Below are 11775 nucleotides of genomic sequence, written 5' to 3'. Positions count from 1 at the left end.
GTCTTTTCGAGACAGGGTTTCTCTGTATTGTTTTTGGAGCCTGTCCTGGAACTCGCTCTGTAGACCAGATTGGACTCGAACTCAAACTCACAGAGATCCGCCTGCCTCTGTCCCCAGAGTGCTGGGATTAAAGGCGAGCGCCACCAAAGCCCGGCTTCTTTTTCGTTTTCATTTTTTAAGGCCTGCTGGTGTAGCACCTTTGGCCTGCGCGCCACCACGCCCCCGCATTTTAAAGTCTTCCCACCCCCCAGTCCCCACCCACTTGAGCCAGGGTCGCTGGTAAGGAGACTACTCTGTGTAGCTTGAGGTAGCGTTGAGTGTGTGCTTCCACCCAGAGTGATGATAGGCGTGTAGCACGAAATCCGGTTTTAGGCGGTAAGGGGCTTCGAACTCGACAGCTAGGCAGGCACTCCACCAGCTGCGCGGCGGCAGCATCCCCAGGTGGAGGAAAGCCCGGTGGGTGCGAGCGAGTGCCGGGTGGACCCTGAGTGACTGGAGGGGCGCTGGCACCTGGCCGCTCCCACCCACTCAATTGCCGGGGGTGTTTGAGGAAGCACCTTCCATGCAGGCAGCAGGCGAGTCTCCGCCTCTCGCACCCTGCGGCCTGGCGTCCTCCGTCCTTTAAAGTGGACCCCAAACTCCAGGACCCGGACTTCTGGGCCAGCCTCCATGGCCAGGTCCCGGGCTTGCTGGACTGGGACATGGGCAACGAGTGTTTCTTGTCCTTCACCACGTCGTACCTGCCCCTGTCCACGCAGAAACGTGAGTGGGGCTGCGGGGGAGGGGCTCGTGGGTGGGTGGCGGCACCCAGCGTGGCTTCCAGGCTCACCAGCTCGCTGGGCTCCGGGTCTCGCCCGACGCGGGAGAGGGAGCAGCTCTTCCTGCCACTGAGTCCCCAGACCCGCACACCCTAGGCTGTAGGGTCCCATCCCGTCACCCCCCCCCCAGAACGTTTGTAGGCCTCTTCTGAGCCCTGGTGCTCGGCGCATCAGAACTCGGCACACCGAAGGCTTTATTTTTCGGTGTATAACAATCACAGTTTTCTTCGGGGAAACACCCTTGCCCCTTCTGCTTGGTTGTTGCTGTTTATGTTTTTGTTTTGAAGCCTCAAGTCTTAACAGTTGACCTACCTCCTGGGGCTCTAGGAGTGGGCCACCGCCCCAGGCAATTAGCCCACCCCTACTTGTGTTGTCTGTTAGGGTGGACCGGTATGTTCTCCCTAAATTTTTCCTCCTCCTTGGACCTTTTTTTTTTTTTGTTTTTTTTCGAGACAGGGTTTCTCTGTGGCTTTGGAGGCTGTCCTGGAACTCCCTTGGTAGTCCAGGCTGGTCTCGAACTCACAGAGATCCGCCTGCCTCTGCCTCCCGAGTGCTGGGATTAAAGGCGTGGGCCACCACCGCCGGGCTTTTTTTTTTTTTTTTTTTTTTTTGCCTCATCCGGCAAGATGGTTGGGTTCACACTCCCTTTTCTCAAACTCTAGTCCCATCCATCAGCTCACCTCCGTGTGTAAATTTCATACACATCTAAACTGACACCGGAGTGATTAACCCTGGGCCAGCCTGAAGGTGTTTTGTGCACGGCCCTTGTCTTTGTTTCTGGGAAGGTTGTGCTTTTTGTTTTGAGACAGGGTTATCACCGTGTAGCCTTGGCTGAGTCCAGAATTCTAGATCAGGCTGGGGTCCCTGACGTGGTCTTACTTATCCAAGTAGGAAAGTAAGTAAGGAGGCAGTTAGATGCCAGGCCCTGGGCCTCTGGGGAGAGGGGTGGATTAGTGACACAAATGTTGAGATTTGGTATGTGGTTGGAATTGAAGGAGTAAGAGTAGTTGGACCAAGGCTGAGCCCTTGATGCATTCCAGTGGAGAGACTGAGGAAGAAGAGATAACCACCCCTCAGAAGATAACCAAGAACCAAAACAGGGGTGCTGTGGTGTACAGGAACTCTGGTGATAAAATGTTTGAAGAATTGAGATTGGGAAATAGAAGTGGGAGGTTCCTGAGCTCAAGGTTATCCTTGGCTTCTCCAGAAGTTCAAGGGCTGCTTGGCCTAGATACCAGCACCCCTGTCAAAAAAAAAAAAAAAAAAAAAAGGAGGGAAGAATAGGGGTGGTCAGCACAGGGTAATGGGGTAAAAAAAAAAACGTGTGTATGGGGGGGAGAAAGAGGGAATATAAACTTGGTGTATTTTGAGACAGGGCTCTGCTATATAGCCTAGGTCTCCAATTTAGGATCCTCTCAATCAGCCTTCCTAGCTGGGATTACAGGTGCAAGCCAGTAGTCACAGCTTCCCACTGTCTTTCACAATTAACACGTGCAAATCAAAAGATTAAAGAGCTAGGCTTGGGCCGGGCGTTGGTGTCACACACCTTTAATCCCAGCACTCTGGAGGCAGAGGCAGGCGGATCTCTGTGAGTTCGAGGCCAGCCTGGTCTACAAGAGCTAGTTCCAGGACAGCCTCCAAAGCCACAGAGAAACCCTGTCTCAAAAAAAAAAAAAAAAAAAAAGCCAGGCATGGTCGTGCACACCTTTAATCCCAGCACTTGGGAGGCTGAGGGATGCAGATCTCAGAGTTCAAGGCCACCAATACCTGGCTTTAGTTTTGGTTTTTCGAGGCAGGGTTTCACTGTGTAGTTTTGGAGCCTGTCCTGGAACTCACTCTGTAGAGCAGGCTGAACTCAAACTCTCAGAGATCCACTGCCTCTGTCTCCCAATGCTGGGGGATTAGAGGCATGGACTACCACCCAACTAGAGTAATTTTTTAAAAGATTTGTTTTTAATTTATTTAGTGTACAATGGGGTTTTGCCTGTATGTATTCCTGTGTGAAGATGTCAGATCTCCTGAAAGTGGAGTTATAGGCAGTTATGAGCTGCCATGTGGGTGCTGGGAATTGTTTTTGTTTTCGAAATAGGGTTTCTCTGTGGCTTTGGAACATGTCCTGGAACTAGATCTTGTAGACAGAGATCCACTTGCCTCTGCCTCCCGAGTGCTGGGATTAAAGGCGTGGGCCACCACCGCCCGGCTAGATCAAAAATTTTAACACATCAATTGGATACTTATTGAAGACTGATGGTAGGAAAACCTTAAGCCTTCACAACTGATTGTGGTATAACACTTGGGAGTCACAGGTAGACAGGTCTGTGAGTTCCAGGACAGCCTGGTCTATATAGCATATCATAGGTTAGCCAGGACTACTTAATGAGACCCATCTCAAAAAAATCTTTAAAAAATATTTTGTCTTCGCCGGGCGTTGGTGGCGCATGCCTTTAATCCCAGCACTCGGGAGGCAGAGGCAGGCCGATCTCTGTGAGTTCGAGGCCAGCCTGGTCTACAGAGCGAGTTCCAGGACAGCCTCCAAAGCCACAGAGAAACCCTGTCTCGAAAAACCAAAAAAAAAAAAAGTTTTTGTCTTATTTTGTGATGTTGGAGATTGAACACAGGCCCATGCATCTCAGATAAGATGTTCACTGATGAACAACAACCTCAACCCTAAGTCTTGTTTTCCATAACAAAAACATGGGGCCAGGGAGATGGTCCAGTGGCTAAGAGCACTTAACTCTGCATGTGAGATTCTGGGTTCAAATCCCCAACACCTGCCTCAAAAGCTAGGCATGACTGTTTGTGCCTGAACTCTAACATTTAGGACTGGAGACAGGTGGATCCCCTGAGCTCACTGGCCAGCCATCCTAACCCAAAATGGTGAGCTGGTTCTTAAAAGGAACAAGGGGCAACTTGATATTTAGCAGATAATGGTGCATGCTACTTGAGTCCCATACAGTGGAAAGAGAGAACCAGCCCCTTCATCAAATTGTCTTATGATCTACACACACCATGACACATGTGCCACACACACTAATTAACTTTATGCTTTAATATACATACATATTTATACATACATACACACATGGTGGAACATGATAGAGGAAGGCATTGGAGATCCTGGCCTCCACATGTACATATACAGGGCAGGGCATGCATACACACCCCATACAGATCCATGTACTCCCATAGATGTTCCACAACATACATTCACACACATAGGTACATGAACCCCCAGTGCACATATACATGTTCCACATCTCCCACATACACACTTATACAGGCGCCCAAACACATGCTCTATACTATACATACATGCTGCACACAAAAACCCACAATAAAAATAGCAGAGGTAGACAAGATGGCTTAGCAGGCAGATGCCGTCTAGCCGGATGGCCTGAGTTTGGTCACCAGAGCCCACATGGTGAGAAGAAGAAAACCAACTTTTGCTAGCTGTCTTCTGATCCCCACAACTGCACTTTGGCACCCCAACACACACACACAAATGCATGCAAATAGATATAATACCTATGTTTAAGAACAGAAAATTTGCCAGGTGTGGTGGCTGTGCCTTTAATCCCAGCACCAGGGAGGCAGAGGTAGGTCGATCTCTTGAGTTTGAGGCCAGCCTGGTCTACAGAGAGAGTTCCAGGACAACCAGGGCTAAGCTACACAGAGAACAAAAAAAAAAAAAGAAAGAAAATTTGCTTGGTACACACCTTTAACACCCCACCTCTGGGGGAAAAAAACGAACAGAAAACTTTGTGCAATAAAAGGTGGTGTGGGGGGGGGGGGGTCTGGAGAGATGGCTCAGTGGTAAGAGCACTTGCTGCTTCTCCAGAGGACCAGGATGCCCACATGGTAGCTCACAACTGTCTGTAACTCCTGTTCCAGGGAATCTGGAACATACCTGCAGACAAAGCACCAATGTACATAAAACAACAGAGCAAAAACACACTTGTTGTGCATGCTACCACGCTAATAAGGAGCCTGGTACACCTCAGCTCAGATTTGAGTTTCCTGTTTTGAACTGCAGAGCTTTTTAAAATTTTCTATTTTATGTGCATTGGTGTTTTGCCATGGGTGTCAAACTCCAGACCTAGTTTTGGTTTCTTTTATTTGTTGTTGTTTTTTGGTTTTTCAAGACAGGGTTTCTCTGCGGCTTTGGAGGCTGTCCTGAACTACCTCTTGTAGACCAGGCTGGTCTTGAACTCACAGATCCGTCTGCCTCTGCCTCCCGAGTGCTGGGATTAAATGCGTGCGCCACCACCACCAGCTTTGTTGTCTTTGTTTTAAATATAGTCTATAGATTGAAGTCAGCTCCAAGTGCCCTAAGCTATTTTCTCAACCAAGAAGTTTATTTTAGGGTATTCTTTTCACAGCTGAGATTGTAAGTCACCATCTGTAAATCCAGGGCTCTCAACTCCACCTACAGGCCAGACCTCTACCGTCTGTGACCCCTGCTTCAGTTGTGCCATCCATATGGGGTTGTAATTCACAGTTGGATGAGATAGGGATGTATCATGAATGATACTTGTAGGCAGGCCTAGATGATAGGTTTTGTTCTGAATATTACCTGATAGGCTATCTTGCCAGTCCAAGAAAATATAATTTAATTGAAGTTGGCCCTAGTAATATATGTCTGTAATCCTGGGGGGGGGCTGAGGCAGGGGGATAGAGAGTTTGAAGCCAGCCTGGGAAAGGAGCAGAAGGGAGAGAGATGAGGGCCAGGCAGGTAGAAAGGAGAGGAGCAGAGGAGAAGGGAGATGCTGAGTTTGAAATACTTGCCAATAACCCAAGTACACCCAGTCCACAGCTCTACTTTAGACACTAGCAGGCAGTCTGCTATGCAGGTAGATGTGGGAGCCCTGGATTTTTAGATGGTAACACAGCACGGCATCTATGAGGTTGTCCAGGGATAGTATATGAAGAGTGAGAAAAGAATATGGAAAATTTGAAGGTCACAGGTGAGGGAATACCAGTCTCTATAGCTTCATGCTACCCAGGCTAGATCAACAACTGCCCCCAGAAATCTTCAAGCCCCCAGATCATGGGGAACAGTGATCTTGAATGTCTTGACTCTCTTTCTGTCTCTCTCTCTTTGCTAGTTGCTAAATACAGACTCCAGCTAGTTGAGCCACCAAGACTGCCTTTGGAAAAAAAACCCAACCCTGATAAAGATGGTAAGTAGTGAGCTCTGTGGACGAGGTTCTGCTTCCCTAGCTGGGGTTGCCTTGATCCCCAAAGCCAGTGAGCTATGGGAAACCTTTTCCTCTGCACAGGTCCAGACATTAAGCCCAATCTGTGGATGTGGGTGAACCCAAACAGTGTGTATCCTCCTGGCAAGCTGGAGGTCAAGAGACCTAAAAAGCAGGACCTGCTGAGAGTGCCCCCTGCTTGCCATGCAGCCATGAAGGAGGGAGAAGCCAGCTGTTCACAAGGTTCAGGGGCACAGTCATGGCTGCCTTCTTCCAGCCAGCCATCACGCCCTGGCAAGCAGAAGACGAAGCAGAAGCACGTTGCCTCTGCCCCTAGCACCTGGGAGGAGGTATGGGCAAGTGGGCACAGGGCTGAGGCATCGGCAGCTGGGCTTCTGAGGGCCGGTAAAAGATGAACAAGTTTAGAACCGATCTGGACCCTTGGGTTGGGGAGAAGCCCAGATGGTGGATTCTAGACTGCTCCCCCAACTGCCACTGTAGTCTGGAGCTGAGGCCAAGGAGTCAGGACCAGATCCTACTCTGTGCCCCTCTAGCTTACAGAAGAGGAGGAGGCCAAGGACCAGGATGACAGCTCCTCTGTGGCTCTCCCATCCCTTCCCACAAGGGCCCCCCTCCAGAGTCGGAGGAGGCTTCAACAAGCTCTCAGCCCTGAGGGGAGGCTCTGGTCCCGCCCCCCTCTCAATTACTTCCATCTAATTGCCCTGGCACTCAGAAACAGTCCCCCCTGTGGCCTCAACGTACAGGAGATCTACAGCTTCATTCGGTATGTGCCCAGGGGGCCCTGTGTGGAGGGAAAGGGGAGGGTCAGGGTTTAGTAAATTCCAACCTGGCCCTGGGCTGCTGACTCAGTTTCCCTCTCTGGGTCTGAGGATATATTGTGTGCCTTCCTGGATTTCTTTCCCCAGGCAAATGCATGCCCTACCCCATGTTCAGGAACATAATCAATCCTTTCCCCCTCTCACCTCTTAAAATTCAGCCTTCCCTTCACGTCAATCCACCTGGGTCAAGTTGCAGTTTCTCCCACCCTACCTCTAAAGATCAGCCAGAATAAAATCCAGTACCCCCAACATCTCCCGCCTATTGCTCCTTACGCTGTCCTGCCTGCACAGAGCCTTATACCCCCTGGGGTCAAGGAAGCCTCACTGGGAATTTGCTTTTAGCGTGTGTCTGTGTGTGAGGTCATTGGAATCAAAATTAGGGTCTCATTTTTGAGACGAGGTCTCACTTTGTAGCTCTGGCTGGCCTGAATCTCACTATATAGGCTAGACTAGGCTTGAGATCAGAGATCTAATTGCCTCTTGTCTCCCTAGTGACAGGGTTTCTCTGTGGCCCTGACTGTCCTTGAACTCACTACGTAGACCAGACGCCTCAAAATCAGAGACCCACCTGCCTCTGCCTCCTTAAATGCTGGGATTAAAGGTGTGATACCACACCCGGATAACATTTAGCTTTGACAGTCGTATACAAGTGAGTCTGTGGGAGGCCTTCCCGGCATTAGGCAAAGATCCCAGTATCTCAACATGTGTGTTTGTTCTCTTTGGGTTTGATACAGTTATTGGTTCTGCCTCTTCCTGATGTCAAAATCTCCAGCCCTTGAGGGAAGGGCAAAATGAACCTGGGGTTGGGGACACTAAACTGAGTTTTGGGAGAAGAAAGTTGGTGTCTTAGTATGGTGACACAGGCCTGTAATCTTAGCATGTAGAGGTAGAGGTAGGAGGCAGACCGAGAGTCTGGTTGTTCTCTGCTACCCAGAGAGTTCAGTGTCAGTCTGGGCTACATTAAGACTCAAAAAGATCAAAAGGGCCGGGCGTTGGTGGCGCACGCCTTTAATCCCAGCACTAGGGAGGCAGAGGCAGGCGGATCTCTGTGAGTTCGAGGCCAGCCTGGTCTACCGAGCGAGTTCTAGGACAGCCTCCAAAACAATACAGAGACCCTGTCTCGAAAAACCAAAAAAAAAAAAAAAAAAAAATCAAAAGAAGCCAGGTGGCAGAGGTGCACACTTTTAATCCCAGCACTTGGGAGGCAGAGACAGGCAGACAGATCTTTGTGAGTTCAAGGCCAGCCTCCGAAGCTACAGAAGAAACCGTCTCAAAACCAAAAAAAACGGTAAAAAAAAAAAAAGTGTTTCATAGGCAATGCCCAGCAAAGGGCCATTCCAGACCAGCCTGCTCCACTTCACCCTACTAGGAAGTGCTGAGGCTCCTGGCCCTGGGGGAGAACAAGGACCAGAGTAGGCCCTCTTCAGGTGAACTATACCCTTCCTTAATTTTCCTCCCTGTCCACAGAAAGCACTTCCCCTTTTTCCGGACAGCTCCAGAAGGCTGGAGGAATACAGTGCGTCACAATCTCTGTTTCCGAGACAGCTTTGAGAAAGTGCCGGTCAGTATGCAGGGTGAGGCCAGCGCTCGACCTCGATCCTGCCTTTGGAAGTTGACTGAGGAGGGACACCGCCGCTTTGAGGAGGAGGCCCGAACCTTGGCTTCCACTCGGCTGGAAAGCATCCAACAGTGTATGAGCCAGCCAGGTGTGAAGCCTTGTCATGAGCGGGCCCAAGAGTAGGGGGCTGGAGGTGCTCACCAGGGTCACACTCTAGGGACATCTGTAAGAAGCAGAGAGAACAGGACTGGATGAGGCCCTCTAGCAATGTCTGCTGCTGAGACCATTGTATACAAGGAATAGGTGGGCAACTGAGTTTTCGGCTGGCTCTGCTCACAGCCCAGCATGCTAGGAAATCGCATACGAGCTGAGTAAGAAGTAAGAGGGGTTTTGTGCAAAGACCACTCTTCTATACAAGCAGAAAGGCTGCAGGAGAGGTAGTATTTGAGCCTTGAACTCTATGGGACAGCCTAGCAGACCCAGGGAAGAGCAGGTAGAGTTTGCAAGCTCCTCTGAACTCTCTTACAGATGTGATGCCCTTCCTCTTTGACCTTCAAGAAGGATCAGCCATGCCCCATTAAATAGTTTCCTTCAGCAACAGTTGTGTGTGTGATCTCTGAGAATGAGGCCAAGCGGATGGGGCCAAGTGGGAGGTTGAATTCAGCTCCAGGAATGAGAATAGGGGTTGTCTTGGATAGTGGAGGCTCATGACTTTAATCCCAGCACTCAGGAGGCAGAGGCAGGCAGAGCTCTGGGTTTGAGGCTAGTCTGGTCTACAGATCAAGTTTCAGTACACCTGGGGATACATACAGAGAAACCCTGTCTCAAAAAAACAAACAAAAAATTCCAGAACAGGTTCCAAAGCTACAGAGAAACCTGTCTTCAGAAACAAAACAAGAAAAGGAAGAGGGGTCCTGGAATGGGTTCTCAGATGCTCCTGCGGCACTGGGGCAGGTTCCTGACAGGCATGAAAGGAGATGCTTCTTTTTCCTCAATGGAGGAAAATGATAATGTCCAGCTCTCTTCAGGATCCTGAAGCAAATTTTGTTTTTCTGGGGCACCAAGATCACCTTGGGGCTGGGAGTTGGTGGCGAACGCCTTTAATTCCAGCACTCGGGAGGCAGAGGCAGGCGGATCTCTGTAAGTTCGAGACCAGCCTGGACTACCAAGTGAGTTCCAGGACAGCCTCCAAAGCCACAGAGAAACCCTGTCTCGAAAAACAAAAAAAACAAAAAAAAATCTTGGGAGATGCTGGCTTGTAGCAGTCAGCCCTGGAAGTACCACTCACTCCTTCATCTGACAGCTGTCGAGCAGCTGCTGGTACTAAGCTGAGGATGAGAGACAGGAGACAGACCCTGCCTCAGCTGCAAGGGAAAGACGATTGCTCAGGGATCTGTTTGAGGTGTTGACTTACTGTGTAGCAGGCTGACCTTGAACCAAGATCTGCTTGCCTTGGCAGCTGGGACTTCAGGCATGTTTGAAAACTGGTGGTGCACACTAATAATCCCTGCATTCAGGAGGCAGAGGCAGGTGGATCTGTTAGCTCGAGGCAACCTGGTCCATAAAGCAAGTTCCAGGACAGCCAGGGCTGTTAATTCCAAATGTAGTCAAGTTGACAACCAAAAACAGTAATCACAAGCCCCACCCCTTGTCAACTTGCCACAATCATATCTCCTTAAGTCATGCTTAATTTGCATGTGAAAACAAACAGGTCATAATTATGCCCGACATAACTATCCCATGTACAATAGCAAAAGCATTATATATTTAACTAGGCCATAATTATGCTTAACATGGTAGATACAGCTATCCCTCATACACTATAGCAAATAAAAATTTTATAATCGGGGGCAATATCCCTTGAGTGTTTTAGTATCTCAAATGTAACCACTGATATTCTCTTAATTGATGTTACATCACGTGATAAAAGAATTGGCAGAAAACACAAATATCTGTACAAACACATTCTTAACAAAATATGACACTCTTGTCACTTACAAACTTGTTACTGCAACTGGTGACATGGCCTTAGCTGGTGTTTACAACTACCCTCCTCTTCTACCCATTCTGTATTTCCTCTACCCTCAGCAAGCACCTCAGCAGGTCTTGGCTCTCTTCCTGGAGGAGTGGCTCACGCCTTCATTCCTGAAGGGTCTAGGCCCATTGTCATTCTGCCTGGATTAGGATGTTGCAGTTTCCCATTGACTTTAATCACAGGACATGACAGCACCAAGAGAAGCCCTAAGGATCTCCTGCACTCAATCCAATTTCCCCATGGCAATCTGAATCAATCACTCCTCCTAACACCGTTAGTCCTTTCTTAGTTTGTTGCCTTAAGGGCATCAGTAACCCAAAGAGGCCTGGGGAAAATCTGAGCTTCCCGATCAATGGAATGTTTGTTGTATCTCTTGGCAGGTGTTCTCCCACATCAGGAACCAAAACATTTAGGCCAGCACTGCTTAAGACCATGCAACAGAAAGCAAAAAAAAATTTCTAGCAGGTCACTAAGGGTGATAGTGAGTGGAACTGTTACCTCTGTTACCTTTTCTATTCCTTAATTCCTGGACACATGAAATCTTGGCTATGGTAGAAACCATACCATATATTGGTTGCTGATTCAAAGCATATGCCACCTTCTGAAGAACCCTATCCTAGCCCTCCAAAGCTGCTGCCACCTAATTAGTACAGTAACTGTGTCATCAAGAGGCCATTCCATCTTTCTGTCAAGCCATCTGCTTCTGGATGGTGGGGAACATGGTAAGACCACTGGATTCCACAATCGTGGGCCCACTGTCTGCACTTCCCTGGCTGTGAAGTGAGTTCCCTGGTCAGAAGCAGTGTTGTGTGGATAAAACCACCATGATGGTGGTTTTGACACAAGCAGGAAAGCCAAATCCATAGCCAGAATAAATATCTACTCCAGTAAGGACAAAGTGTGTCCTTTCCACAGACATAGTGGTCCAATGTATTCAGCCTACCACCAGGTCACCCACTGGCTAGTCACTCCGGGGTATAGTGCCAATCTGTCTGTCTCTGCTGCTGGCACATCTGGCACTCAGCTGCAGCAAGGTCAGTCTTGGTGTCAGTCGTGTTGTCAAATCCATGCATAACCCTCATCTCTGCCACCAAGGCCACTTTGTTCATGGGCTCATTGGGCAATGACGGGAATGGCTAGAGAGAGAGAGAGTGGTCACAGAATGGGTTGTCCTATCTGCTTGGTTACTGAATTCCTTCTCTGCTGGAGTTGCCTTTTGATGGGCGTTTACATAGGAAATTTCAAGTCCCTGACCATCCAATCAGTCCGTTGGCCGCAGACCATGAGTCAGTGAACAGTTGCACACATGGCCATTTCTCCCTCCAAGTGA

The 11775-nt window shown here is 49.1% G+C and overlaps 1 protein-coding gene across 1 annotated transcript; it reads left to right on the top strand.

Annotated features, from left to right (window-relative positions):
• The first annotated feature begins 329 nt into the window (after positions 1 to 329).
• Positions 330 to 9005, top strand: Foxr1 (forkhead box R1). Its single transcript, XM_005069270.4, has 6 exons — positions 330 to 762; positions 5924 to 5998; positions 6098 to 6363; positions 6568 to 6797; positions 8320 to 8558; positions 8939 to 9005. The coding sequence occupies exons 1-6, from the start codon at positions 702 to 704 to the stop codon at positions 8989 to 8991; spliced, it is 924 nt and encodes a 307-aa protein (XP_005069327.1). The 5' UTR covers positions 330 to 701; the 3' UTR covers positions 8992 to 9005.
• Positions 9006 to 11775: the final 2770 nt, after the last annotated feature.

Source organism: Mesocricetus auratus, unplaced genomic scaffold (assembly GCF_017639785.1).
Source record: "Mesocricetus auratus isolate SY011 unplaced genomic scaffold, BCM_Maur_2.0 Super-Scaffold_100022, whole genome shotgun sequence".
Lineage (NCBI taxonomy): Eukaryota > Metazoa > Chordata > Mammalia > Rodentia > Cricetidae > Mesocricetus > Mesocricetus auratus.
The sequence above is the reverse complement of the archived record's forward strand: the minus strand, read 5'-3'. Positions and strand labels throughout refer to the sequence as shown.

Excerpts from the sequence above, each read along its gene's own strand:
- Foxr1 (XM_005069270.4), top strand. The coding sequence starts at position 702 with ATGGGCAACGAGTGTTTCTTGTCCTTCACCACGTCGTACCTGCCCCTG. Across the intron at positions 6,364-6,567 it reads CCCCTAGCACCTGGGAGGAG|CTTACAGAAGAGGAGGAGGC; the intron begins GTATGGGCAAGT and ends GTGCCCCTCTAG. Across the intron at positions 8,559-8,938 it reads ACAGTGTATGAGCCAGCCAG|ATGTGATGCCCTTCCTCTTT; the intron begins GTGTGAAGCCTT and ends ACTCTCTTACAG.